Consider the following 26,658-nt stretch of genomic DNA (forward strand, 5'->3'; position numbering starts at 1 on the left):
GTAATTTATTAAATATATTTCAATTATATATAATTCATGCTCTGCTATGTGTACGTGCACAACAAACACACAGTGGACGAGAGTTCTTTAATCGATCAAAGTTTTCGAGCATTATAATGTAGAATTTTTACAAGTTTTCGAGCATTAAATGCGTTAAGAAGCATTAACAGGTATCCTCTTTGAACATTGACATGCGTCCTTCAGTAAAGAATGAAAGCCGTAGCTATGAGAAGAATAATAGTTAGAAGGGTCGTCTGGGGAGTGCTAGCTGCATTAGCCTTGTTGAAGCTTCTGAATACTGTTCGCCCTGCCAAGGGCTGAGGTGGACGAAAGTTTCCTGTTATGTTGGTGAATCCTTCATTCTGCTCTACCACTGCATTGTGCAGCTCAAACAGTCTCTCTGCCTGTCAAAATATCAGATAGATGACTTTTCGTATGAAAATGTGAGCTTTTACTTTCATAAGCTTTCTTAAAATTGAGCTAAGGTTAGGTGTCCAATGGTTCCAGCAGCCTTAATCTTGGTCTATGATGGGAAAGAGTCCAAAAATGACCTTTTTTTGTCCTGGTATAAAAGCTGTACAAGAAACTCTCTGCCCTTGTGTGACTTGTGTGATCTGGAGTGCCTGACCTAAGTCTCATTTCAAACAATTCTGATCATTGCTTATAAATTGTCAATAAAAAATTTTTAGTAACTTTTGCCTCGCCTGTTTACATAATTTTTCAGAGTTTGAATTTTCAAAAACGACAATATGGCGGGAAGTAACTCGATTTGTTCATCGAAATTTTGTTTGACTTCCGTGGTGTTCAGTTGAAAGAGTTTGAAAATGGGCTTGTTCATGCGTATAGAAGTCATTATTTATTGAACTGAATCATACATGGGTCTTTGTTCATAGCTCTTCACTAATCGTCTGTTCTAAAGTCAATTGAACAGAAATAAAATGGACTTGTTCACGTTGTTCAGTTTTCCACTTCCCTATAAGTAACTTGAACTAGATTGAAAAGTGGGTTTGTTCATAATTGTTCAGCTCTTTATTTTGAAGAAGTGACTTGCTTCATCATTTTCTGTTTTTGTGAACTGTTGTTCAGTTAGCGGAGGACGAGAAATATTGGAGGTAAGTCTGTGTAATTTTTTTTGATGGGATTCTAGATTGTAAATTCAGGCTACAAAGTATAGAAATCTGGGATATTTAACACTAAAAAGGTTTTATTTGTTTTATTTTACTTGTTGCAGAGTAAATCCGAAATTAGCTATTCAACAAAGTGGATTGCGTATAACTGTTTTGCCGATAACAAGCCGACGCAAACTAAGCTAAAGGCAATTTTAAGACGTTTCAATTGGGCTTAATTGCGGATAGCATTAGGTGTATTTGGTTGAGCGATATTTGGTTAGATACAGGTAACCGTGGGTACCTGGTGAGTTGAGATGTGAATTGGGTTGTGGAAGATGGTCCAGACTACAAACTCGTAGCAGGGAGGAGAGGTGAGAGAGCCCTGGTAGCGGTAGTACTCCGAAAGGTCATCTAAATTATACAAACATCCAACAGGTTAAACCGATTAGCTTCATCAGCTCTTCTAATTACCTAGCGACAAAAACACTTGAATCAAAACAAAAAAAACATCGAAGAACTGTTTCGTTTTCTTACGGAAATTGAAACTTAGGAACATTATGTTGGAATCGCTAGAGAAGTTTTGAGTAGCAGCAATGACTTGCAGTAGTTTTGTGTTGCAGCAAAATCAAAATTAAAGCTGTTCTCAGAAACTTAATATAGATTGATAATTGGTTTGAGAAAAAAAATAATTCGAGTGCTTGTTTTGCGCTGAGAGAGTAGGTTGAATAAGTAGCGAAGTTAAGTAAGTATTTACAAAATATTAAGCGTTTGGATTTCATGCTTTGGTAGAATGCCAGTTTTTTGTTGTACCTGGTAGTAAGTGTTTAATATCGGCCTTGTGCTCCTCTTGATTGAAGCTGTAATTCTGACCAGCATCTCGAATAGCCTCCGTGTGTGATAGAAGGTACTCTATGTAGGGATTTGTTTTCTCCGCATCAAACTACATAAAAACTAACGGTATGATGATATGATGTAGAAAGCTTTAGCACATTTTTTGATCTCGTTATAAGTCACGTGCTCAATTTCCCAATTATCCATGGTTAAGTTATCCATGATACCCAATTTATTCATCGATTAAAAAATGGAAGTGGGTATTACAAGCATTTAAAAAGTTGGTAAATATATAATTTACATTGTAATTTATCTGTGCTAGTCATTATTATGGTAAATTTTTTTCCGGACAATTTAACAATAGCCTAATGTGTAAGTTTGGGAATTTTGGTACATTGGGTATTTTGGCAGTGGGTATTTGTCCTTACATCATAACTAATAGCCAATAAAATGAGAACTAAAGAGGAGTAACGTAGTCTGACTGGAATTATTTTTACCTTAATGAGTACTCCGAACACGGCCCATGCCTCTCTATCGTAAGTCTCTGCCTCTGTTCCCTCCACAAAGTTCACATTGATAAACACGCAGTGCATCTGAAACGGTCAAAAAAGTTTTAATTCGATGTCAATGGAATAACTTAAAAATATCATGAATGGCATAATTTTGAAAACTTTTGAAAAATTTTGCTCTAGTTAAGATAAATTGGTTTCCACTAAGCATCAAGAAGCTTGATAAAGTTTGATCAGTTGTCGATAACGGTAACTAATTATAATGCTTACCATTTAGTAAATATTTGTTTCAAACGTGTTTTGCGCTTATCAAGAGTTTGCCACCCCGATGATGATTACCTCTTTTGACGAAATTTCTTTGCGTTGTCCATTTTGTAAAATACAGGAGCAACCACGTTGCTTCTCAGTTTTTTCATTCCTTCCATGGAATCTTACGCTTGACCGCCGCTGTTCGGTAGTTAGCAAAAATAGCATCCACTACTGTCTTTGTGTTCACAATTCTATTATTATTAGTGGTGCTCCTAAGGAAATATTTTTGTTTTTTATTGCAAAGAATTTCGAATGACTTTAAATATATCTGAGGGGAAGAATGGAGCTCATCAAATGTTGGTATTTCTGTAAGTGAACGTTGTTTTGTATCTAAATTTCAAAGGTAGACGAGAGGACTAGTTTTAGGGAATCAATTGTGTAAAAATTGATTGCGAAATTAGAGTTCAGGTTTGAGTAATATTGCCTCAAAAATTGAACTTTTAATTCGTGAAAATAAGGGGCGCTAACTTTTTCATTCAATATATGCGCAACGCTTGACGCCACAGTCACTCCGTTCAACCCTCCGCTAATGTTACCATCCCTGAGCCCCAGCTGGCTACTAACAAAGCCAACCGCTCGCCGATTAATTTGCCCGACGTTAGTCGGTTATGTTATCTCATTCTGCTAATTTGTTTACTACGATAAGGATGGTGTTCCAGTTAACTTTAGGGTATAGGGTAAAGTAACAATTCTCTAATCTGAAAATCCTTGGGAGACGAAACTCGTAGAACAACAGTGTAAACTTTATTCAATAGCCGCTGGTATCATCTCAGGCGATTTTTAGGCGCTCATTTTATTCGATTAGCTGTTGACAACAGTCTTCGTTCTACACTAGTTACGACTTTCACTTTTGATTTCTGACTTCAATCACGTTTTCTGGCTTCAATTCATCCGGCAATTTTACGTTAATAGGTTTAAGAGCGAAATCTAATTTAATGAAACTGCAGAAGAAATATTAAGTTTTTGAGAGAGAGAAAAGACACTTGAATTACTATCATACAGGTACAAGTACCAGAAAAATGTAACCAACATTACATTCTTATGACAGAAAATGTATGGGGAGATGAACAAAAAAAAGGTAATTTAAAGTAGTTGAGGAGTTCAAATGTAATATACTGAAGCTCCTTGTTCGGGTTTAATAAGAACTTAAGATAAACCTAGACGTTAGTAAAAACCTAAATATTGTATAGCAGATTAAAGTTTACAAGACCGCCAGTGATCATTGACTGATTTAGAACAATTTGTTTGTGTTTTCAGTAACAATTGTTTGAGAATATCTGCTCTGTTTTGAATTGAGAAGTTTGTTTTGTTGTTCGATCAAGCTCATTCCAAAGACTAGCCGCAAAGCTTCCGTAGGATTTTTTAATATATGGACTTTTGAAAGTGATTACTTTGGAGAACTTGAGAGTGCGGCAATTAAGCTTAAGATCCAAAGTGGGAAACGAAAGGTCAGTGAAAGTGGTCAGGGAAAGAAGGTCAGTAAATAGTTGATACACGAATAAGCAAGAAAATTTTCAAAGCAAAGTATATCGTATTTTCTTTTCAGGTCTGATGACCGGTCAAACTTGTTTCTGAAAAAGGCAGTTTTGATACCCCAGTTTAATTGCCGATCAATTTAAGATATCGCCTCTTTGGAAAGGTTTGTTAAAAGAAGAATAGGATATTCTAGTTGACTGATTACCAGAGACCGATATAGTAACAGCCTTGTTTCTTTGGGTAAACTACCACGAATTTGGGCTAAAGTTTTATTACTTGTCGCCATTTTTTTGAGAGTATGTTTCACTTGTATATCATACTTGAGGTGATTGTCTAAGTGTACACCTAGGTATTTGATGCTGTGACTAATTTTTTCGTTGCATAAATCTAATGTCATCAATTCGGTTCTTTTTGCTAACGATGGTTTGGAAAAAGTTATGAGTTCGGTTTTCTTAGGATTGACCTGAAGGTGGTTGTATTCAAAAAAATGGACTAAGTTTTCTAAGCTGTGTTCAAGTTCTTGCTTCGCCATTTGAGGATATACATTGGATGTGAAAACAAGTGTATCATCGGCATATTGAACTATTTTGGAGGTGATTATTGAACTATTTTGACACTTAGAAAAGTAGGCTGGCGTCAGTTTTCCTTCATTTTTAACTGTTACAATACCAACGCCAGTCAGTGGAATCAACGGCGGCTATTTTAAGCTAATTTGCCGTTATGTTTTGAAAATTTGGTCAAAAGTTGTGTAATGTTACTCCTAATTTTCTCAAAATATTGGACGCAAAAATTTGATGTGCACAAATTGTAATTTTAACATTGTAAAGTATCTGTTCTTGAAGAGCAGTTTCACTTTTACCACTTTCTGTTTTGAATTTTATGTAAATGAACTGTGAATGAATAGAAAATTAACCACTCGAACCTGCCAGAAGGTCTTGCGCAGATAATCCAGATAGAACTCTGCTACTTTTTCGTAAGAAGCCGTAAGTTCAGTACAACGTGGAATCTGTGCATTATGATCATACTTCTGAATTAATATGTCGCAGAGTGATTAGGATAACAGATTTTGCGTCGATTGGTGCAAAATTCAAGCGAATGGACCAAAACTATGCTGACTATGAGTGACTTTAAAACAGGCAATTGCTCATGTAAATTGGATTTTTTGCGTTTATCTCTGCCAATGAGTTTAGAATATTCTTTCCCTCGTTTGAGCAATTTGAATATTTTCAGGAGTTATCACGCTTGACGTCTTGGTCGAGCCCCCGCGTTCTCTCGTTCGAGAGAAACTTAGTCGGTTTATGTTTTTTCGTTTGCTCAAGTATAAATGAGTTTTCATTTTTCGTCGAACAGAGAAAAATACTAATAAATTGTTTTTCCGTGAGTTTGGCGAGGATTTCATTGACTTGATCATTGCTCTCCAAAAGTTAGCAGCAATTAACGTAACCAAGACGTTCAAATGGCGGACGTATTGTCTTTTCATGAATCGGAGCATGATCAACCTGAACTTGACTTATTTCCGGAAAAATGACAAGCGCATTGACGAAAAAAGAATCCAATTATTATGAGCTTTCCAAAAGTTAATCGGATTGAGGCAAATATGATCGCTAGTCAGAAGTGAGGTTGTCAACGGCGTGAGAGGGCGTCTCTTAGCGCAAAAATTGGTAGTCTGAGTGCCGTGGTAGCTTTTCCATTTTGATCTGGGTATAGAACTAAAATTTATATAAATTATAACATACCCCAATGATGAAACATGAATTGAAATAACTGTTGCCTGGTCAAATTATCTCGTTTGTTAAGCTCTTCTATGGGCCATGTTTTGACAGCTATTAGTCTACAGACAATAGCTGTTTCGTTCTTCTGGGTTTTTTCTGTAGAATGGTAATTTCTTTACAGGCAATAGTTTCTGTTGATCTGAGGGGTTTTCAATTAAAGTTTTGATATATTTTTCGAGAAAGGATGTGAATGAAAGAAATGGGTTCTGTCATAAATTTATAACTGGTAGGTAGTTAACTGACAAATTAAGGTGGTTAACTTTTATTAAATGTAGCTAGTAGTTTTTTTATACTTAACACAATAGTAAGCGTTCAGAAGAAAAAAATACTTAGTAAATAGCCCCGTTTTTACAGAGCATTTTTGGTAACATGCCCATTTTCGTTTTCTTTCAAAATTATATGAATCGAATGAAAGTCGGTAGACTTTTAATTGCTCAAATTTCATGAAAACAGCTGCAACGTGAGTTCCCCTTGAAATTGTCGGATTGCTTGACAATCTCTAAGATTCAATAGTTAGTGGACTGGTGGTCGGAATTCTGCAACACAATGTGTAAATTATTAAACTTTTTCCATCCTTTCTCAAATAGATTGTTAGAGTATAGTATTTCATCACACGAAATCATATTTAACCCAATGTTGTGCGACTAACTTTTGGTAGGCGTACTCTCATTGACAGAAGTGAACGTTCAAATAGCCAAATTAATTGTTCCGACCCCTCTTGAGGGGGGTGGGGAGGAACTATATACTCAAATGGTTTTTTTTCAATCAATTTTGGCCGATTGATATATTCATCGTACAGAGTTGAGACTGGTATCATTAGAAAGCTCGTCCAGAGTAGAATATGGAATTAAAAATATTTTTTAATTTTCGGTTTTTACAGGGAATTATCGAATTTTAAACTTGAGGTTTAAACTTGAGAAAATAGAGTGAATTCCGTTGATTTTATTATTCACTTTTTCCGGAATTTTTGACTAAAATATCGTCAATTTTGCTAACATTTGTTAAATTTTTGTAAGAAAGTGTTGTTTATTTTATTTTGAAATATAAAAAAATTTATCGACTATTTTTATTTATTTTTTTGTGAAAAATTCTGGCTAAATATTTCAAAATTCAGACTTTTTCATCAAAAATAGCACGACATAAGTTTCTTTAGTCCGATTTGATTAAATTTGCAGGAATTACACACCCATACACCACTAGCACATTCTTTGTAGACTCAAAAGATTTTGAGTCTACAAAGAGTTTGCTTTTACTTCAACTTCCGTTGATAGAGCTCTGTAATTAAAACTTTAATGTTTTTTTTGCTAACTTTACTCGTTGATTATCAAAAACGCAGCATTTGTTTTCGATTTTTTAACTAACAAAATATCTATATCTATAAAATTTGAATAAATAAGTGTTCCTAATGGACGAACAACAGTAGCAGGGCTAGTTTTGGACCAATCGTGGACTTAAAATCCAAAAATAATTCGGATTGTATTCAGTCGGCCTTTTTTCAAACTAAAATTCAGAAAATTTCGATCTTTTTTATATTAATTAAAGAACAGAGCATTTCAATTCAAAGCTCAGTAGTGATAGGTCCAATTGCTTTCCTAAGTAGCTCCAATATAAGGCATCTAGTTTTTTTTACTTGAAAGCACATGGTCGTTTTGAAATTTAAAAGTATTTGACTTTTAAATAAACAATTTTTTATAAAATTGTGCCTATTTTTCTAAATTTTCTCAAATTGTAGCCTATTGTCAGCAAAGAAGAAATGCTTCTTCTTTCTACTGATGTAGGATTTAACCTCTTTTGCGGTTTTACGCCTTAGGGCATTGTTTTCTGGCTTTGATACTACTAGATTTCAATTTTTTTTGTTTTAAGGTATTTGCCCATTTTTCACGTTTTCTTGCTTTGTCACTATCACCTTATTGACAGTTCATATATCACATTATTGGCATTCCATAAAAAGACAAAATTGATACTATTATAAAGATAGATTATAAATTGATACTATTATAAAGATCTCTAAAGATAAAGATTATTGTTTTAACTGGTTCGACACTACTTTCTCGAACAATTTAATTGAATTTTTTTGAACTGTCGTTTTGACTTTGTCGTTTTAGTTGTTTGAAATTTCCTTTACAATGACCCAGATTCATTGGTTGTTAATGAAAGGATAGATAACCCAATGTTCCAATGATAGTATATAGCTGATGCCTTTCATGACTTTTAAAACAATTGTTTTCCAAAGTAAAAAAAAAAAACACTTCTCAATTTCGCAATTTTGATCCTTTGTCTGTTTGTTAACTAGTCTCGTTAATTACAATCCAAATATGACATTATTGGTGTCACAGAAAGTCTTCAAAAGGATTGTTGTCAAAAAATCTAATGTTTTCAAATGATTCGTTATGACTTTACTGGCTTCGACACGGGTTTTTCACAAAAGTAAATTAATTTTTTATATCATATTTTACGTTCCTTTTGTAGACATAAGACATATTCTGGATAAATGCAAGTATCCAGGTCTTCCTTTGAAAGATAAAACAATCATATTTAATTTTTTTTGTAATTAACGGCTGTCATGACTTTGGAAATAATTTTTTTTTTCGAAAAAACAAGTATTACCTAGTTTTGCCGTTTTTTCTGTTTGTCGACTTGTTACCTAATTTCAACAACGAGAGATCTCATAATACATTATTGATGTTCAATGAATGTGGCAATCAAACATATTTTGAGGGTCAAAGTATGGCTTTACGGCTTCAAAAGCGTTTTCTGGCAAGTTTTAATCGACTTCTCTTGGTTGTCCTTGTTGTTCTTTTTGTAACCTCATAATTGATTACCGACATTTTTTAATACCCTTCCATAGAAGCATTGTTAATTGTAAACCAATGGGATATCTTAATTGATTTCTATTGGTTCTGATTACTTTGAAAGCAATTGTTTTTAATAAAATTAAGCAAATTTTTTAACTTTAATGTTTTTGTTCTTTTTTGTCTAATTGTTACCAAGCCTTATTATGGACTGGTCCCATATTTTTTCTAGTAAGTTACAAGATATTTTGTTTAGTTTCAGTTTTATTTGACGCTATTTTGACATCGTTAATAAATTTTGTTTTTTAAAACGGACATAAAGTTTTTTTATGTAATTAATGTTTGTTGTTGTTGTTTGATTTTGCTGTTCGTCTTGACTCGCTTTCTTAATATTGGCATATCGCTTCAATTTAATGCATCATTTTTGAGCCACTGAGTTGTTTTCTCTGGAGGCTATCTTTCCGTTCATACACAATTTTTTTTTTGAGACATACTTGATTTTTTGGGTTTTTCTATCTGCTCCTCATTTGGTAGACAATTATGCCAAAATTGTGGATGAGCGGGGTCGGAACCTTATGTGCAATCGCACATTACAGGGCCTCCTTTTTTGTATTAAAGTCCGTTTTGAGGAGATTTCATTACCATTCAAATTCCCGCTTTAAAACCTATATGAGTCAACTGCAATTCGGTGAATTTTATTTGTTTTGAATTATAGAAAAACCAGAAGTTTACTTAGAGAGGAGACAATGCAGTTACGAGCTCACAATTTTTCTGTTATCAGCAGTCAATTGAATCCCACGTAAAATCTGTTAAACTTGTCCTAAAACTGTCAAATTGGCAACGCAAAAACTTGCTGCATGGGCAAACTTCTCTCTGCATTTTTTCATTTTTCCAGAATTCAGAAAATAAAATTTTTTATCGATTTGCAGTTGATTCGTATAAAATTTATGGAAAACAATTTTTAATTGCTCTTGCTCTGAAATAAAGTGTGTTGTTCAATTGCTCTTGCTCTGAAAGTTTGTTCAGTTGCTCTCGCTCTGATGTAAAGTTTGTTGTTCAAACAAAACCTATTGTAGAGATACGATGACAAGGTCCTGCTGGCCGAGTAGTTAATGCCTCTGTCGAGGTGAAGGAAGCGATCTCTGGAGGACCCTAACTTCGTCTGATGTTTTTGCACCCATAAAGAAAAAATTACGCCCGCCTGTCATTCGAGAGCAATTTTTTCGACTTTAGTCGGTTTATGTTTATGAAAATGAGTTGAAATTATATCCATTCAAAAGTCGATTTGAAAATCATAAACCGAAATGGGGTTGATTAATTGCTCTCAAACGACGTTTGTAGCAATTATATTAGTCCGGTGGTCTGTTAATGCATTTTTTTGCTTGAGCACGTTTTGTTTTGACGCTTTAAAACTTTTCGTACTTAAAAACGGGATAAACAGGTAAAGTCTGGATGGCATTAAGTGGCTGAGGAGCTCTCTTAGAGGGTAAAGGCAAGTTGTTGAGATTTGGACCCCATCACCCAATACTAACATCTCAAAGCGCCAGCTGGCTACTTCTACGATGCCAACCGCGCGTCAGTAGTTTGAGAGCAAATCTGTCGAAATTAGTCGGTTGTTTAAAAAATTGATCCTAAAAACGGGTGTTTTGCTTCGAGTCAATTAGTAAATTGCGTAATCAAAATTATTCCTGCTCAGCAGAGAAATTTTTGGGTTCATAAAACTGCCTTGAAGGGAAAAATTTTGTGTTCTGGTTCCTTGCTTTTGTCAATGATAGAGATCAGTGGATATGGCAGAATGTGCTGTAGGAACCATTTTAGGTCGTAGTTTCACTATTTAACACTCAGCGAAATGGTTTTTCATTAGTGCTTCTTAAAGGTGACTGACCTCTGCGTCGTATTGATGTCCATTTAACCAATGTTCGGAGCCCTGTTGATCAATGCTCTCTCCCCAGTGAAAGTGGCATTGCTTCAAATAGAACTCGTGTGTTAAGTGAGCGCCGTGCATCCTAATGTGTCGGTCTTTGAACACCAACTCAACTAAAAATGCAATTTAGTTAGTGGGAATGGGGATCTATCTAAGCTTGGTGGAGTCCAGTTTGATGTCAAGTGGCGGCCTCAGCAAAAATGCAATTGTACATTGAGCAAAATTGACCTGATTTAATTGCTCTCAATGTTTAATTGCTCTCAGAACAAAAATTGTATAAATTATATTAGTCCGGTGGTCTTTTTTTGCGATTTTTTGCTTTGTCTGATCTATTTGACTAGCGTCCTCAAAACGGATAAACAAGTAACGCGCGAAGTTCTCTTAGAGCCTTACACCTTACCAGTCTCTAAGAATGCGATTCACCAAAACTGTTTTGAGGAGACAATTTCTTGGTTTGAAGGGCGGTTCTTAATCTTAAATGTTTGACCTAGTTCTTTTGAGCAATGAGCCCGATTTTAGTTGGTTGTTTGGCAGGTTGAAAGGTTTTCGCTTGTTGATGCTAATGAGATAACTTATTGAAAATTTCCAATTGTACTTATATCAGTTGCGATTTCAACGCGAGAGGTAATCCTGCATAAGTGTCTTTTATATGTTAACCCTAATGATGATAATACTTGCAAGTAATTGAGAAACTTTTTGCATGTTTTAAATTTCAGTTTCCCCCTTGTGCAGGTATCACTTATTGGGGTGCTTTATTATACCCTTACATGGGTACCAATTACGTTTGCCCAAGTCTCCCTGGTGGAGGAGGGTTCTGATCATCGCTTTTCGATGATCAGAGGGTTACACAATTTATATTTTTGTAGGTTCGGGCATTTTTCTCATTCCACGCAAAAAGTTTCAAATGATCACGTGCAGCGGAAGTCTGAGGGGAATTTGTTTTCGTAGACAAAGTTTTTGATTCAGGCAGTGGTATCAAAAATGTCCCGGTGTTTATTAATAGCCGCCTCATCTTCTCAGCCGGCTATTATAGCGCTCCTATTTTTTTACAATTCAAAGAATTTGAATTGTATTGGGGCGCTGTGTTTTTTTTTTTAAGATGTGTTCACACATTTTTCAATGACTTTGATCTTTCAAAACGGGATAAACAGGTAAAGCCCAGCGGACATTAAGTTTCTAGAGGCCCAAAGTGGACGGTAGTAGTCCTTCAAGTGCTTAGAGTGTTGCAGCTGCTGGGATGGCCTCAATTCAAGGGTAACAGGTCATTTTTAGGAGTTTTTGGGCTCAAAATGGTGCAGTTTTTCATGTTTTTTGTGATTTTTTTAAGTTTTTTGCTTGATTAGTCTTAGGTTGAAGGTTTTAAAAGTTGATGAAGGCCTTTTGCAAGACAAAAGTACTGGTTATGACCATTTTATGAGCTATATGTTTTGGTACTACAAACACAAACACACAAAATGATACTAGTTTTTGCAATTTTTTCAAGTTTTTTGAAAATTTTTGTCAGTCTTTGCGCTTTTCCAGCTTCAGGGGCCAGGGAATCTCCTTTAGGGTTTCATAATAGGGCATTGTATAGTTTCTAGTGATAATGGAGTGGATTTCAACATTTTAATGTCTCGAATTTAAGTATTTTTAAAATAAAATCTGCAATTTATTTGAGGTTTCCTAAAGTTTTTGTCAATTTTTGATATTTGTCCACTTTCAAGTGCCAGGAAACCTATTCCACGGTTTGAAAAAAGTTACTGCATAGTTGTTAGTTTCATTGGATTTGTTTTAAACAATTTAACCTTTCGAATTCAGAAATTTTTCTGATAAATCTTGCAAGTTTTTTAATTTTTTTTTTCAAAACATTTTTTATTCAGTTTTTTTTCTGCCTGAGCAGCCAGATAACCTCATACAGGGTTTGATAGTATGTTATTAAATAGTTGCTAGGGGGTAATTGGATGGTTTTCAACATTTTAATAGAACGAATTTCTGTTTTTTGAAATTTGAAATTTTTTATAAAAAATATTGCCTATCGATCTTTGAACCAATTAATTTTTAAGGCTTGGAATTGGTTTACTGGATAGCGTACAGGGCACTAGAATCACTTTTTATGAAATGATTCTTAAGATATTCATATCACGGTTTTACAGCAACATTTCATTAAAATTTCAATTGATATCATTTTTTTTTTGGACTTTTTGAAAATTTTCGAGTTAATCGATCTTCAAGGGCCAGTGAATTTATTTCAGAAAAAATTTGGGGTTTAACATTTTTTTGAAATAGTTATTTTTAAAGGGATCAAGTTTTGACTGCGGAGTAAAAGCTTAAAAGTTTTATCAATGATTTTATATTTGTTTAGTTTAATTGATTGTTTGTTTCTGAATTTTTTGAGATGATTTTGTTTGTGTTTTGGCTGGCATCGTTGAATTGATCTGCTGGTCAGGTAGAGTAATTCTAAGTCTTTCATTCCATTCCTTCAATTCTATTTCAGGACTTTTCCTGCTATGTTTTTTTACTTCGTCGAATAAAAAAATGTTTCGCTTTACCTCATTTTGCCGCTTTTTCAACATTTTGCGTGAAATCTTTGACTTCTCTAGGCTAGTTTCCCTCTCCTCTCATTCTGCTAAAAGTGATTTTGAACATCAGTTGCTCGGCAAAGCAGTTCAAAATGAATAGAGTCAGTATAAAAATTGAAGTCAGAAATAGAAACGGGATAAACCCATAAAGCCCAATTTTAGATGCCCGCTATTTGAACGTCGTTCCTATAAGTCTTAGTTACCATCTCTAATGCTTATTGGTATTGATAGTAGCCCCTGTAGCCTCTCTCTAAGAAACAGAAGTGCGTTATGTTCAACTACGAAATGCCATCAAAATAAATCGAATTTAAAAAATGTTTTTGTACAAAAATCTTTTTTTTTTTCAATATCTTCTATTCTTTCAATCCCAATCATGCTTATTGGAATCAACGGCGGCTATTTTCCGGCAATCTGCCGGGTATGTTTAACCGATTAAACGATACTGACAATGCTAGTAAAGATTTTAGTATTATCTTGGATGTATACTAAATGGCTAAGATCAAGAATGGTTGGTTGAAATTGAATTGTTCCCCTGTGACCCCCTGACAACTTTGATTGGTGAGTGAGGGTGAAAACTAACTTGTGTGGCCATTATTTTGCAGCATGAGGACAGAGGTAGGAACGTATGTCCATCCTCCGTGCAGGATGGGTGGGGTTAGGACTGGGTCGTAGACACTGTCCTTGTACACTATCTTGATAGGGGACTGGTCGTGTGTGTGGTTGCACACATTGAATTCATCGCCCCATTGACCTAAAATGCGGTCAAACAAGCCAATTTGTCAAATCGGGGTCAATTAAAGCACAAACTTCAGTAGGCAAGCGTCGCGGCTTTGTCTAGATTTCGCAAATGTTATTTACGGTCGACGTTTCTCGTAACGGTTTACCAATTGAGCGGTCAAGTAATGGTGAAAATATTTGTTTCCTTTTCTCCTCCCCCCTTTGTGTGAACGAGTGAAATAGTTTAGCTCACTTTTAATGACTATCACTTTCAAAATTGCGTCTAATTTAAAGCGACCTTGGAAAGTTTCCTTTCACAGATTTTGAAATCTAACTGGCTGACGTGATTCAACAATCTCATTTAAGTAGCTGTTCGTAATTTTGTGTTGATTTTCCGATGAAAGTTTTCAAAATGACTTGTGAAGCGAGTTTTCTGATTTAAAATTGGGTTGGATGTTAACTTACTATTTATGTGGTAGCCCCATTGGTCTTCTCGAAAGCACACGCTATACAGGACGAGGAAACTTAAGTAATACCAAATAAATATCAAATTCAATTTTGAGGCCATCTTTTGCTTTTATACGGAAATCTTGCTATAAGGTTTCTGAACAGGAGTGTAATGAGGGCTAAATTTAGCTAATTTACAAGAATGAGACCTTTTAGAGTTTACACGAAATTCGCGTTTCTTAGCGAACAATAAAGTGAATTGTCATGCGCGTATTGCTTTAAGGACTCCGGCAAAATTTGCCCTCGTTATTCACTGGGGTCGATAAACGGAAGAAAGATTAAAGGGAAAGTGAAAGCTACGATCAAGGGTTTAATGAAGACAGCAAACGCCAACCCAGAGTTAACTGAGTGGATTTTGATATTGTAAGAGGGGAGATTTTCAGTTGCTTTAGGAATCAGTTTTGCACAAATAATTCCCCCTGCGGGAATAAAAGATAACTTCCTGATCCATGGACTAATTTAAATTCAGCACAGCCTGTTTTAGGACAGATTAAACTTATAATGGATTTTCTCGCCTTTTAAACTTGACTATAAGTTATGAATGAACGGCCTCATGAATAGGTACATGCAAGCGTCTGGACTAAGATTTCTGCTAGGGCAGATTAGTTTCGTCGGCTACTGTGCTAGATAATGTCAACTCTTGCGTTATCACCTGCTACTATTATTTACCTCAATAGCTATAATCTGTGCAATGAGACAAAGCCTTGGAAGGGCGGAAAGCTTTGGCAATAAGATCTTGCGTTACTGAAGTAATAAATTTGATTAATTGCTCTCAAACGAAGTTTGTAGCAATTATATTAGTCCTGTCGGTTTTTTTATGCGATTTTTCGCTTGACCGATTTTCCGTCTGACGCTTTTGACGGGATAAACAGGTAGCGCCCAGCGGGCATTAAGTGCTCTTAGAGCCTTTCAACTCTGTTTCAGCTCAAACTGTTTTGAAGACTTATACTTTTGGTGTGAAGGGCTGTTCTTAGAGGTTGAAGAGCACCCCCACTGTTGACCACACCCCCAACTGTTGCCCCACCCCCACTGCGCTTTTGCCCCCCCCCCCCCACCCCACTGTTACCCCCTCCCTCCCCAATAGCCCCCCCACCCACCGTGGCTACTGAGGAACAACCGATCGCTACAAACAAGCAACTTAATCCTAATTTTCACAATTTTTTTCAATTTTTTTTTAAAAAATTTTTGTCATTTTTTGAGTTCCTTCAGCCCTAGGTGTCAAGGAAACTCCTCTAGGTTTTTATAATAGGTTACTGAATAATTTTTAGTGGTAGTGGAATCGTTTTTCAACATTTTAACATCACGAATTTTTTGTATTTTTTTGACAAAACGTGCAATTTTAATCTTTTTTTTGACATTCTTTTTCATTACCCACCTCTTTCCAGACGCAGGGGCTGGAAGATTTGGATTGTTTTGGTGTGCTGTCTTTTTAATTGCTGTCAAACGAAGTTTGTAACAATTTTATTTGTTATTTTGGTCTTTTTAATGCATTTTTTTGCTTGACCGATTTTTTGTCTGACCCATTTGACTTTTCGTCCTAAAAAACTGGATAAAAAGCTAGCGCCCAGTGGGCATTAAGTGCTCATAGAGCCTTTCAGATCTGTTTCAGCTCAATTTGCTTTGGAGACTTATACTTATACTTATGGTGTGAAGGGCGTTTCTTAGATTTTGAAGACACCCCCAATGCTGACCCCTCACACCCCCACCCCCCCTCACCCCCACCGCGCTGTTGCCCCCTCCCACCCCAGTGTTGCCCCCCCAATCAGCCCCGGCTTTTTAGATTTTTCAGCCTTAAGATCCAAAGAACCTCCTCTAGGGTTTGAAAATAGGTTAGTGAATAATTTATAGTTTAAATGGAATGTCTTGCAAGATGTTAACTTCGCGAATTTAAACATATTTTTGATATTTTTGCCAATGTTAGCCCAGTTTTTTGACATTTATAGTCATTATTCAGATTTTTCGAGCCTCAAGGGTCAAAAAGCCTCCGTTAGGGTTTGATAATAAGTTACTCGAATATTTTATTTGGTGATGGTTTAATTTTCAACTTTTTAATATCACAAGTTTTTTTCGTAAAACTTGCTTTTTTTCAAGTTTTCTTTTTTTCATAAAACTTGCTTTTTTTCAAGTTTTTTATATTTTTTTGTTATTTTTAAGATTTTTATCAGCCTTAAAAGCCAAGAGAGCTCCTCTAGGGTTTGAAATTAGATTTCTGAATAATTTTAAGATTAAATGGAATGTCTTGCAATGTTTTAACATCACGAAATTTAGCATACTTTTGTTATTTTTAGCCAATTTTTTTTCCAATTTTTAAACATTTATAGTCATTTTTCAGATTTTTTGAGCCTCAAGGGTCAAAGAAGCCTCCGTTATGGTTTGATAATAAGTAATTAAAAAATTTTTGTTGGTCATGGATTATTTTTTGATATCAAGTTTTAGCAATTTTTTTTAAAACTTGCAATTTTTTGAAATTTTTTGTAATTTTTTAGGTTTCTCTAGCCTCAAGGGCCGCGGAACGTCCTCTAGGGTTTGATAATATGTTACTGCATAGTTTATAGATGTAATGGAATGTCAAGATATCACGAATTCAAGCAATTTTCAAAAAATTTTTGCAATTTTTGTTGTTTTAATTTTTTTCCGGCAACAGAAGCCCTGGACCTCCTCCAAGGTTTGATAATAAGCTGTTGCATAGTTGGTAGAGTTAACGGGATTGTGATCAGCTTTTTTTATGACTCCAGCCTTAGTAATATTTAAAAACTTTAAAACGTTTAGTTTTAAAGTAATAAAATTTTTGGAAGATTTTTATGTTCCAAGCGTATGGATCTTTATGGCCAGTCAAACCATTTCAGGCTTGAAACAGGTATACTGGATAGTCTCTTGAGACAATGAATTGGTTCTTACGATATTAATGTCTTGAATTGTCGCAAGATATGTTAAAATTCGCGTTTTTCAAATTTTTTTCAATAATTTTTGTCCTTTCTGAGTTTAACGTCCATTACTGGCCAACGAAACTTTTCATGTCATGGTGATGGTTTACTTGACAGAACTTTTGAGACAAGAAAATGGTTTTGATTTTTTATTGCAGAGTTCGAAACTTTTTTTTTAAATTTGCCTTTTTCAGTTTTTTTCTATGAATTATTTACAAGGTTAGAAACTTTTTAAGTTGCAGTGTCAAATCCAATCATGGAAGATGTTCCTGTCTCCTTCTCTCTCTTTTGGTTGGGGTTTCTTTCCTTCTCGTTCACGTTTTATCTCTCTCTCTCTCTCTCTCTTTGTTGATTCGCACTTCAGCTGCTGTGATGTGGCGTAATGTCACCATCTCTGGTCCTCATTATCATTGAGTTATAGTAGAAATGTTTTATATCATAAATGATCTAACAGGAACTTTTAGAAATCATTTTTAATTACTCTCAAAAGCAAATCGGCCAAGCGAAAAGCAATTTTTTGCTTGGCCGATTTTTCGTCTGGACTCATTTGACTTTTGTATTCAGAAACGGGATAATGAGGTAGTGCCCTGAGGTCACTAAACCATGGATAGCTGTTGACAAAGCCAACCGCTCGCCGGTCGTTTGAGAGCGATTCGCCCGACGTTAGTCGGTTATGTTTAAAATTTTTGGAAAATTATTATCATGTTCTAATTTTATGGATGTTTATAAGCCGGTTAAACTATTCAAAGCTTGAAATAGGGATACTGGATAGTCTCTTGAGACAATAAAATGGTTTTGAAGATTCTAATATCTTGATTTTTAGCAAGATTTTGTCAAAATTTGCAATTGTTTTCAAACTTTTTGAATATTTCGATCCTCTTCTGAGTTTAACGATCATGACTGGCCAACGAAGCTTTCCAAGTCTTGCAGATGGGTTACTTGACATAACTCCCACGACAAAAACTCCAGAGACATAACTCTAGAGACAAAACATTTTCACTGCAAAACCTGGAAGCTTTTTAAATTCTGTAAATTTTCAAAATATCGTTTTCTTTGATTTATTTACTCAAAAGGCTAGAAATCTAAAACTTGCGGAGTCGAGTCATGCTTGACTTGATGCCAAGTTGTTGCTTGACCGTTTGAGATCTTTTCGGTTAGCACCCCCAGTCCTATGTAGTCGTAATTTAGGCACCCCCCAAAAATTATTGTTTTGCACCCTTCTGAAAAGGGTTTTTATTTCCATAATATCGTTCGCGGTATAATAAATCAACAACCATGAATGTAACAATTTTCAAGAAAATTAAAGTATTACACCCCTTTACAAAGCTCGTAAATAATAAAAATGCAATAAGAACAAAGTTTTTGTTTGATGTTTACATTATATGCAGTGACCTATTGCTATACACATATTATTTTCAAACCTCCGCTCAAGTGGTATTTTCTAAATGCCTATTCATACGTATACATACGTCATAACTCAAATGCATACATGTTTAAACATATAAAAATGGGGGTGCCTAATTTACTGGGGGCGCTAGCGGAAAAGATCCACCGTTTTTCGAGGTTAATATTTTGCTTGCTTTAGTGATTCGACTTTCGTTAAAAGAAACGGAATGAACGGTTTAAATCCGAGGGTATCAAGTTGCTATTCAGCTTTTGAAGCCTATAGACTCTTAAATGTACGATACACCAAGGCTGCTGAAGAAGCAGAACTTCATGGACAATCACTCGCCTATGATTGAGTTGTATCAAGTTGTGCTAACTTAATATTTATACTAAATGTACCAAGTGCTCATTAGTTTGAGTTAAGAAAAACTGGCGGAAATTGTTTGCGTGTTTTTGTACCCCAGTGATGAATTGAAATTCCAATAGCTGTTGTCAGCTTACAATTATCTCACGTAAGCTTACAATTATCTCACACAGCAGTTTTATTGATCTGAGGGGTTTTTAAGTAAATTTTTTTTTGAACCCTGCCATCAGAAAACGCAGCCGATAACAATAATTTCTGGCGTAAAGTTTTTTCGATGGGAACTTTAATGTTGCTTATTATTTGCACGAGTAGTCAACTACTAGTAAAACGATATCCTAATATGTTAGACTAGCCGCCATTATGACTAATCAATTATCTATTTTAAAGTTTATAATTAAAAACCTGAATTTTGACTCGCCGTGAGGTATCTGAAAAGAAATTTTCGTCAGAAAGTTTTTTGAGACGTGTGGTGTTTCAGGGCATACGGATTCGCCTTGTTTGAAGCTGAAACCGGTGAGCAGGAAAAGCAGTGAAGGTTTTCTACAAGTTGGGGTGCAACTGTATGGAGGAGGAATTTGGCACACTTGGTTTGATAAGGACCTCGCTTTGTGTGGCCGAGTGATTGTGGAAAATGAGAACAAATTGGAGGAGAGACTGGTTAAAATTGATCGTCCATTGTTAAAAATACCTAACATCTGTGTGCATTTGGACCGTGAATATCACAAAAAGTTTGCCCCAAATTTGGAGAAGCAAGCAGTGCCAATAATTGCTGCAGTAGAGAAACATGCCTTGCTTCAGGCCGCTAAAGAAGGTTATTTTTTTGTATTATCTGTATATTGCACATAAAAATTACACATTTTTAAACTGATTTGCAGTTCTGTCGAAGTTTGATCTGAAGTTGTCTCGGTTAATGAAAGCAGTGTATTGAAAAGTTTCCCATTTAGCCGACTGCTCAATTATCCTTCAGCAAATTGCTTCTATCAAGAGATGTTCATTCGAATAACAGATGTTAAAAAACTTCCTGTTGTCCAAAGTTCCTTTTACGCAATTGTCGTTGGGTTTGGATGTTTCAGAGAAGTATGACAAGACAACTTGTGAAGGTGGAACATGTCCAGTTGTCCTGCAACTGCTGAAAGAGGAACTTCAACTTGATTCGGCCAAATCTATCTTGGACTTCGATCTCTGTCTCTATGATCACCACAAACCATCGCTTGGTGGAGCGTACGACGAGTTCATTTTCTCTGCTAGACAGGACAACCTCGTATCTTGCTACATAGCCATGGAGGCTATAATTGGTTAGACGCAAACCTGACTATTGAACGCCTATTTGTGGAAAAAGACTACTTCTGCCTTGTCCACAGATAACAACGAGTTTTTAATTGCTCCCGATCGATGTTCGAAGCAATTATTGTAAAAATATTGGTCTTTTTTATGCAAAGTTTTTGCTTGACCTTTTTTGCGCTTTTGTTTTAGAACATTCTGTGACTTTTTAATTGCTCTCGTAGAGACGTAATTATTAATAGCCGCCCTCATCTTCTCAGCCGGCTATTATTGCGCTCGTATTTTTTTTTACTTCGTCAAACTTTTTTTCGCTTTAACATTTTGCCGCTTTTTCGACATTTTGCGTGAAATCTTTTTGACTTCTCTAGGCTAGTTTCTCTCTTCTCTCATTCTGCTAAAAGTGAATTTGAACATCAGTTGCTAAGCAAAGCAATTCAAAATGAACAGAGTCGGTATAAAAAATTGAAGTCAGTAATAGAAACGGGATAAACCCGTAAAGCCCAATTTTAGATGCCCGCTATTTGAACGTCGTTCCTATAAGTCTTAGTTACCACCTCTAATGCTTATTGGTGTTGATAGTAGCCCCTGTAGCCTCTCTCTAAGAAACAGAAGTATGTTCAACTACGAAATGCCATCAAAGTAAATCGGACTTAAAAAAATTTTTGCACAAAAATCTTTTTTTTTTCAATATATTCTATTCGTTCAATCCCATTCATGCTTATTGGAATCAACGGCGGCTATTTTCCGGCAATCTGCCGGGTATGTTTGTAAACGTGTGTCTTTTTATGCAAAATTTTCGCTTAACAGTTTTGACTTTTCGAGTGACTTTTACGCCCTTGACTTTTTGCATTTCGCGTGATCTAAAATTCTCTCTCACAATATCAAGCAGCTGAACTCAATTGGCGACAATTTAATACTAAAAGTCACCTGAAAAGTGCGCCAAAAGTGGTGCCATTTTTCACTTTAATTCTTGATAGTGGTGTATAATAACCTCTAATGTGGTTATTTGAAGTCCACGATTGAACTTTTGTCCCATTTAGGCTTCCCCTCCCCGCGCCCGATTGAAGCAGGCTGCAATTGATTCGAGCTCCCACTAGTCGTTCGAGCAATTCTTTCGACGTTTAGTCGGTTATGTTTTTCATTTTTGGGTCATCTAAGTTGCTCCCGTTCTGAAATTTAGTTCGTTGGTAAACGCGATTGTGAGCGGAAAGAAAGGAAATGCTTTGTATCTGCCGAGTTAATATGTGAGACTGCGAAAAGGGAGGTCACTAGTTGGAACCCCTGTGGGTTCGTTTTTTTGGGCTCATAAAACATTTCTCAGCTACACCGCTAAATTATATTTGAATTGCCCCCGCCTGTTCTTCCGCAGGCAATTCATCCGAACTTGATCGGTTTATGTTTGTAATTACTCTCAAACGGAGTTTGTAGCAATTATATCTGTCATGTAGTCTTTTTGAAGCGATTTTTCGCCTGGCCAATTTTTTTCTCTGTCCCTTTCGACTTTTCGTCCCCAAACACGGGAAAAACAAGTGAAATCCGGAGGGCATTAAGTGGCCGAACAGCTCTGAAAGATTTGCTGAAACTTTTTTGAGACAATATCATGAGTGCTGAATATGAGTGCTGATATTTGAGTGCTGAATATGATTACGCAAAACTATGACCACAGATTCAGCACAAAATTTTGATCGAAACAGCCTCAAAATAAATACGAAAAGAACTTCATTCATTACTTTACGCAAGAAATTGTAAAACTTTAAAGTGTTCTATAACATTGAAAATTAAAAATGTTCTAATGAATTATAAACTTGTTGTTGTTCATTTGTTTTGTTGTTTGTCTTGTCTCGTATTCTTAATTATGGCAAGTCTCCTACGGCCCGGCCCTCTAAAGCGGCATTTTTAGAATTCCACTGAAAGACTTAAGTTGGACACAAGTTTTTTTTCATACACCAGTTTTTTTTTGAAAAACTCTTGAATTTTTGAAAGTTTTCCATCCTTTCCTCATTCGGTAGACATTTAGAACGATATTTGAGTGCTGAATTTGATTACGCAAAACTATGACCACAGATTCAGCACAAAATTTTGATCGAAACAGCCTCAAAATAAATACGAAAAGAAGAACTTGATTCATTATTTTACGCAAGAAATTGTAAAACTTTAAAGTGTTCTATAACATTGAAAATTAAAAATGTTCCAATGAATTATAAACTTGAATTATTATGAATCGTGCTCTATAACATGGAAAGTTAAAAATGTTCCATTAATTATAAACTTGAATTATTATGAAGTCAAAAATCTACTTCGAAAAATTGCTTGTGGTATCCATGTGGAGTCGCTGCAATTGAAAACTTTTTTCCTGAAGGGCTGCCCTGCTAAACTGCGTCAATCACCCATTATTAATTTCACTTGAGAAATAACTATGAGATGAAAAATCTTGTTTCACGCAGACAAAGCTTGAATCTTCAAACAAGTCAATGTTCAGCATCTTATTTTAAAATACGCTTTGGATGTCAATCAAGAAACTTGAAACATATTAAGAGTACTTTTGTCCACATGGGCCCCAAAAGGCGGCTCCAGTTACCTAAAAAGCTGTGCTTAGCATAACCATGCAGTGATCTTACTAATAGAGCATAATTATTGGCTGCGGAATTTTTTGAACGGTTGATAAAAAGAATCGTTGCTGCTTTTCAAGTATCCAGTGGTCTATCTTTTAAAGTACTATCATGGAGAGACTTTAGCTTTATTAGTTTCTCGCAAACCAAGTTGGTAGAAATTATTTTAGTCCTGCACTCTTCTTTATGCGGTTTTCTGCTTGACCGATTTTGCGTCTGACACTTTGCGTCTGACAGGCGCTTGACCTAATTGTTGTCCTAAAAACGGCAGGAACAAGTGATCCCAGAAGATATCCAGTGGATCAGCAGCTCTCCTAGAGTGAGAGGTGGTTCTTATAATTTGGACCCCTGCTGTCAATTCCCTTCTCTGTCACCCCCTCCCCTGACACTTTGTCGGCGTGAGAGCGAACTTGTTGATTAGAAACTGTTTTGCAATGAATTATACCTTTTGTTAACTTTTGTTTGTCTATATGCACTCTAATTGCCCTAAAATTCTTTACTCCACATTGCAATTAAAGTGTTTTATAAGCTTATTTTTTTGCAGGTTTCTGAGATTGAGAAGGAAACGGTTTTCGACATTTTTTCTCAAGATGTTCTAAATTGTTTGGTTCCCTGAACTAGCTTTGAAGTTTCAAAGGTTTAATTGTTTTCCCAAAATGACATTTGCTGTTGGTACGCACGATTCGACGACGATGTTTTGTCAAAAAACTCTCTTCTGATTGCTTCAAAATTTGAACAGACTGTAAGTATATAAAAGCAACTACTTGGAGACAATTGACAAGTTTTGACTGCCATCTAAATGTTGAGAAATAATGGACGTGGTAAAAAATATAGTACGTTTTGTTAAAATTTGTAGCAGTTATAATTTTCCTCTTGTCTTTTTTATGCAATTTTTCGCTCGAATGTTTTTTGCCTCACGCCGTTAACTTTTCGTCCCCAAAGACGGGAAAAACAGGTTGAGTCTGGAGGGCATTAAGTGGCCGAGCAGCTCTCTGAAAGATTTGCCGAAACTTTTTTGAGACATAATCATGGATTGGAGGGTGGTATTAAATCTTATCTAATTAATTTCTCTCAAATGAAGATTTTAGCAATTATATTAGTACTGTAGTCTTTTTCGTGCGATTTTTCGCTCTACCGATTTTTCATATGACCCATTTGACTTTATGTACCCCAAAACGGGATAAATAGGTAGCGTCCAGAAGGCATTAAGTTCTCTTAGAACTTTTCAGCTTACTAGTCTCTAAGTCTGCAATTTTTAGAAACTGTTTACTGGAGACCTATACTCACGTGTGACGGTTGATTAAGAGTTTGCCCTCTACACAATCTAGCACCCCATCACACACAGACCAACCCCAACCCAGCCCCCACTTCAGCGCACTTCGCAATCCCCACCCCTGCACGTCGTTCAGGCCGTAAGCACGTGGCCCCAGATGCACCCCCGGCGCTGCGCTCACCTCTCGCCCCTTCAATAAGCTAAAGCTAGCCTCACTAAACCGTAGCTAGCTACTGACGAAGCCAACTGCACGCCGGTCGTTTGAGAGCAATTCTCGACATTAGTCGGTTATGTTTTTAAAGCCCCCCCCCCCCCGCTGTCACCGTGATCTGCTTGTTAGTTTTGTTAGTGTTATCCCGTTATGAATCTTTCTCAATTACAAGTTAGTTTTAAAAAAAAAAACAGCGTCAGCCATTCCGATCAGCTATTTGTGCACTCCTATGCCTACTACTTCGAACTAATTTTTGTTTCGAGTTAAATTGATTATCTCAGTCTCAGCAATAGAATTAAATTGAAACCCCATATAATTTTTTGAAGTGAAAATTCCATGTTCAACGTAAATAGCAATTTTTTGAAAAAGAAAGCAATTGCGCACATTCCCAGCGCTAGTAATTTTGGCCGCATGTGACTTTGACATGAACCTTGGTCGAATTAACTTAGCAGATTTCCAAAATTCAGTATTTCAAACTCCATCCAATCTTTAAAATTAGCAAAGATTTCACGAATTGACAAGTAGTTAACCTCCTTTTGCTTTGTTTTAGGCAAATGCAATTTCACTTAGTGTAACAAACGGTTTCAATTGTGAAAAACTGAGGCAATTTAACTGCCTTTTAAGTTAAAAACCAAAAATTTCTTTAACTGGGCTTTCAATTTTTGCCATGAAACTTCCCTTATTGCCACTAAATTTGAGGTTTCTTGATTTCAATCAATTTCTGGTCTCAGTATTGACAAAGTAAAATGTGAATCTATTTTAGATTCGACCAACTCTCTGAAGGACGAAGAGAAAATACGAATGGCTTTCCTCTTTGACAACGAGGAAGTTGGATCAATGTCATTCCAGGGCGCTGATTCACGACTGGTTGAATCGATCTTGCGACGGACTGTAGAACACTTCAGCGGAAACCAAAGCAAAGATGAAATGTTTGAGATGACTCTGGCAAATTCATATCACATTTCAATGGACATGGCTCATTATGTGCACCCGAACTACGCTGAGAAACATGAAGACAATATGAAACCTAAAATAGGCGGAGGGCCTGTTATAAAAATTAACTGTAACCAACGATATTCGTCATCTGGTCGAAGTCAAGCAATACTAAGAGCCATAGCCGATAGCACAGAAAATGGGTCCCAGCCTGTCCCAGTGCAAAAGTTTGCAGTGCGAAACGATTCACCGTGCGGGACGACTGTTGGTCCCATGATTGCGTCAAGGTTGGGAATCGAGTCGGTTGATATAGGAGTGGGGTGTCTGTCCATGCACTCGATCAGGGAAACTGGATATGTTGATGATGTTAAACACGGGGTTGACTTAATCACAAAATTTTTCACTAACCAAGTGCCTTCGTTCGAGTGATTTAAGTGGCTGATGTACTCTTTAAATTTTGCTAACTGTGAGTTAATCTGACCATTTTATTTTGTGTCGTGGTATTGTACATTTGCTTTTATGCATATTCCATTCTATTGAATTTTATCGTTCAATTCATTTTTCAATAAGTTTCAGTAGCTGTAGAAATTTAAATTGCCGCTGTTGCCATCGGAGAGTAACTTGAGTTTCACTATTGCTTTAGCTTTAATTGAATATAAAGCAGAGTTTTCGCTCTAACAAAAACTTTTTTAAATTTCTCTCAATTGAAGTTAGTTGCAATTAATATTTGTCCTGCTGGCGTTTATGAACCCCACCCCCACCGCTCCACTCCCTCAATTAAATTTAAACTAGCCTCCAAGAAATCTCAGCCAGTTATTTGAGAGCACAGCAGGTAAAGCGAGACAAAGTTTTGTTCGACGAAGTAAAAACTCAGAACCGCTGTAATAGACGGCTACGAAAATGAGGGCGGCTATTAATAAAACGCCGCAATACAATTCAAAGAATTTCATTAGTATAGGGGAGCTTTCTCATTAAAAGCCGTCCTCATCTTCTCAGCCGGCCAATATAGCGCTCCTAATTTTTATCATATACAGAATTTGGATTGTATTGGTGTTCCGTCTTTTTTGTAAGATATTTGTAGACCTTCAATACTAGACAAAATTCTAAATTTAGAGTGCTAGATTTTGTTTGTCAGAATAGCTTTTTGGCGAGACAGATTTTGTCCAAACTTTG

At 35.9% G+C, this 26,658-nt stretch overlaps 2 protein-coding genes across 2 annotated transcripts in view; one reads left to right on the forward strand and one right to left on the reverse strand.

Moving 5' to 3' along the window:
- LOC142342801 (aspartyl aminopeptidase-like) overlaps positions 1–26,043 on the forward strand; it is a 52,560-nt gene extending 26,517 nt beyond the window's left edge. Inside the window, exons 2-4 of the mRNA XM_075394379.1 lie at positions 19,657–19,989; positions 20,252–20,473; positions 25,316–26,043. Of these exons, the coding sequence (XP_075250494.1) occupies positions 19,657–19,989; positions 20,252–20,473; positions 25,316–25,914 (1,154 nt within the window). The 3' untranslated portion in view covers positions 25,915–26,043. The remainder of the gene's footprint in view (positions 1–19,656; positions 19,990–20,251; positions 20,474–25,315) is intronic.
- Positions 69–15,123, reverse strand: LOC142342802 (carbonic anhydrase 2-like). The gene is made up of 7 exons (XM_075394381.1): positions 14,463–15,123; positions 13,861–14,031; positions 10,684–10,835; positions 2,438–2,533; positions 1,920–2,049; positions 1,411–1,520; positions 69–404 (listed from the first exon to the last, which is right to left on the reverse strand). Exons 1-7 carry the CDS (start codon positions 14,563–14,565, stop codon positions 201–203), a joined length of 966 nt encoding a protein of 321 aa, XP_075250496.1. The 5' UTR covers positions 14,566–15,123; the 3' UTR covers positions 69–200.
- Positions 26,044–26,658: the final 615 nt, after the last annotated feature.

Source organism: Convolutriloba macropyga, chromosome 7, assembly GCF_964194025.1.
Source record: "Convolutriloba macropyga chromosome 7, txConMacr16.3, whole genome shotgun sequence".
NCBI classification, from domain to species: domain Eukaryota; kingdom Metazoa; phylum Xenacoelomorpha; order Acoela; family Convolutidae; genus Convolutriloba; species Convolutriloba macropyga.

What these genes read in the sequence shown, in the direction of transcription:
- LOC142342802 (XM_075394381.1), bottom strand. Translation starts at nt 14,565, where the DNA reads ATGGCCTCAAAATTGAATTTGATATTTATTTGGTATTACTTAAGTTTC. An exon ending in GCAAAATAATGGCCACACAA is followed by an intron (nt 10,836 to 13,860) that starts GTTAGTTTTCAC and finishes TTGCATTTTTAG; the next exon opens with TTGAGTTGGTGTTCAAAGAC. An exon ending in TGTTCGGAGTACTCATTAAG is followed by an intron (nt 2,050 to 2,437) that starts GTAAAAATAATT and finishes GTTTTTATGTAG; the next exon opens with TTTGATGCGGAGAAAACAAA.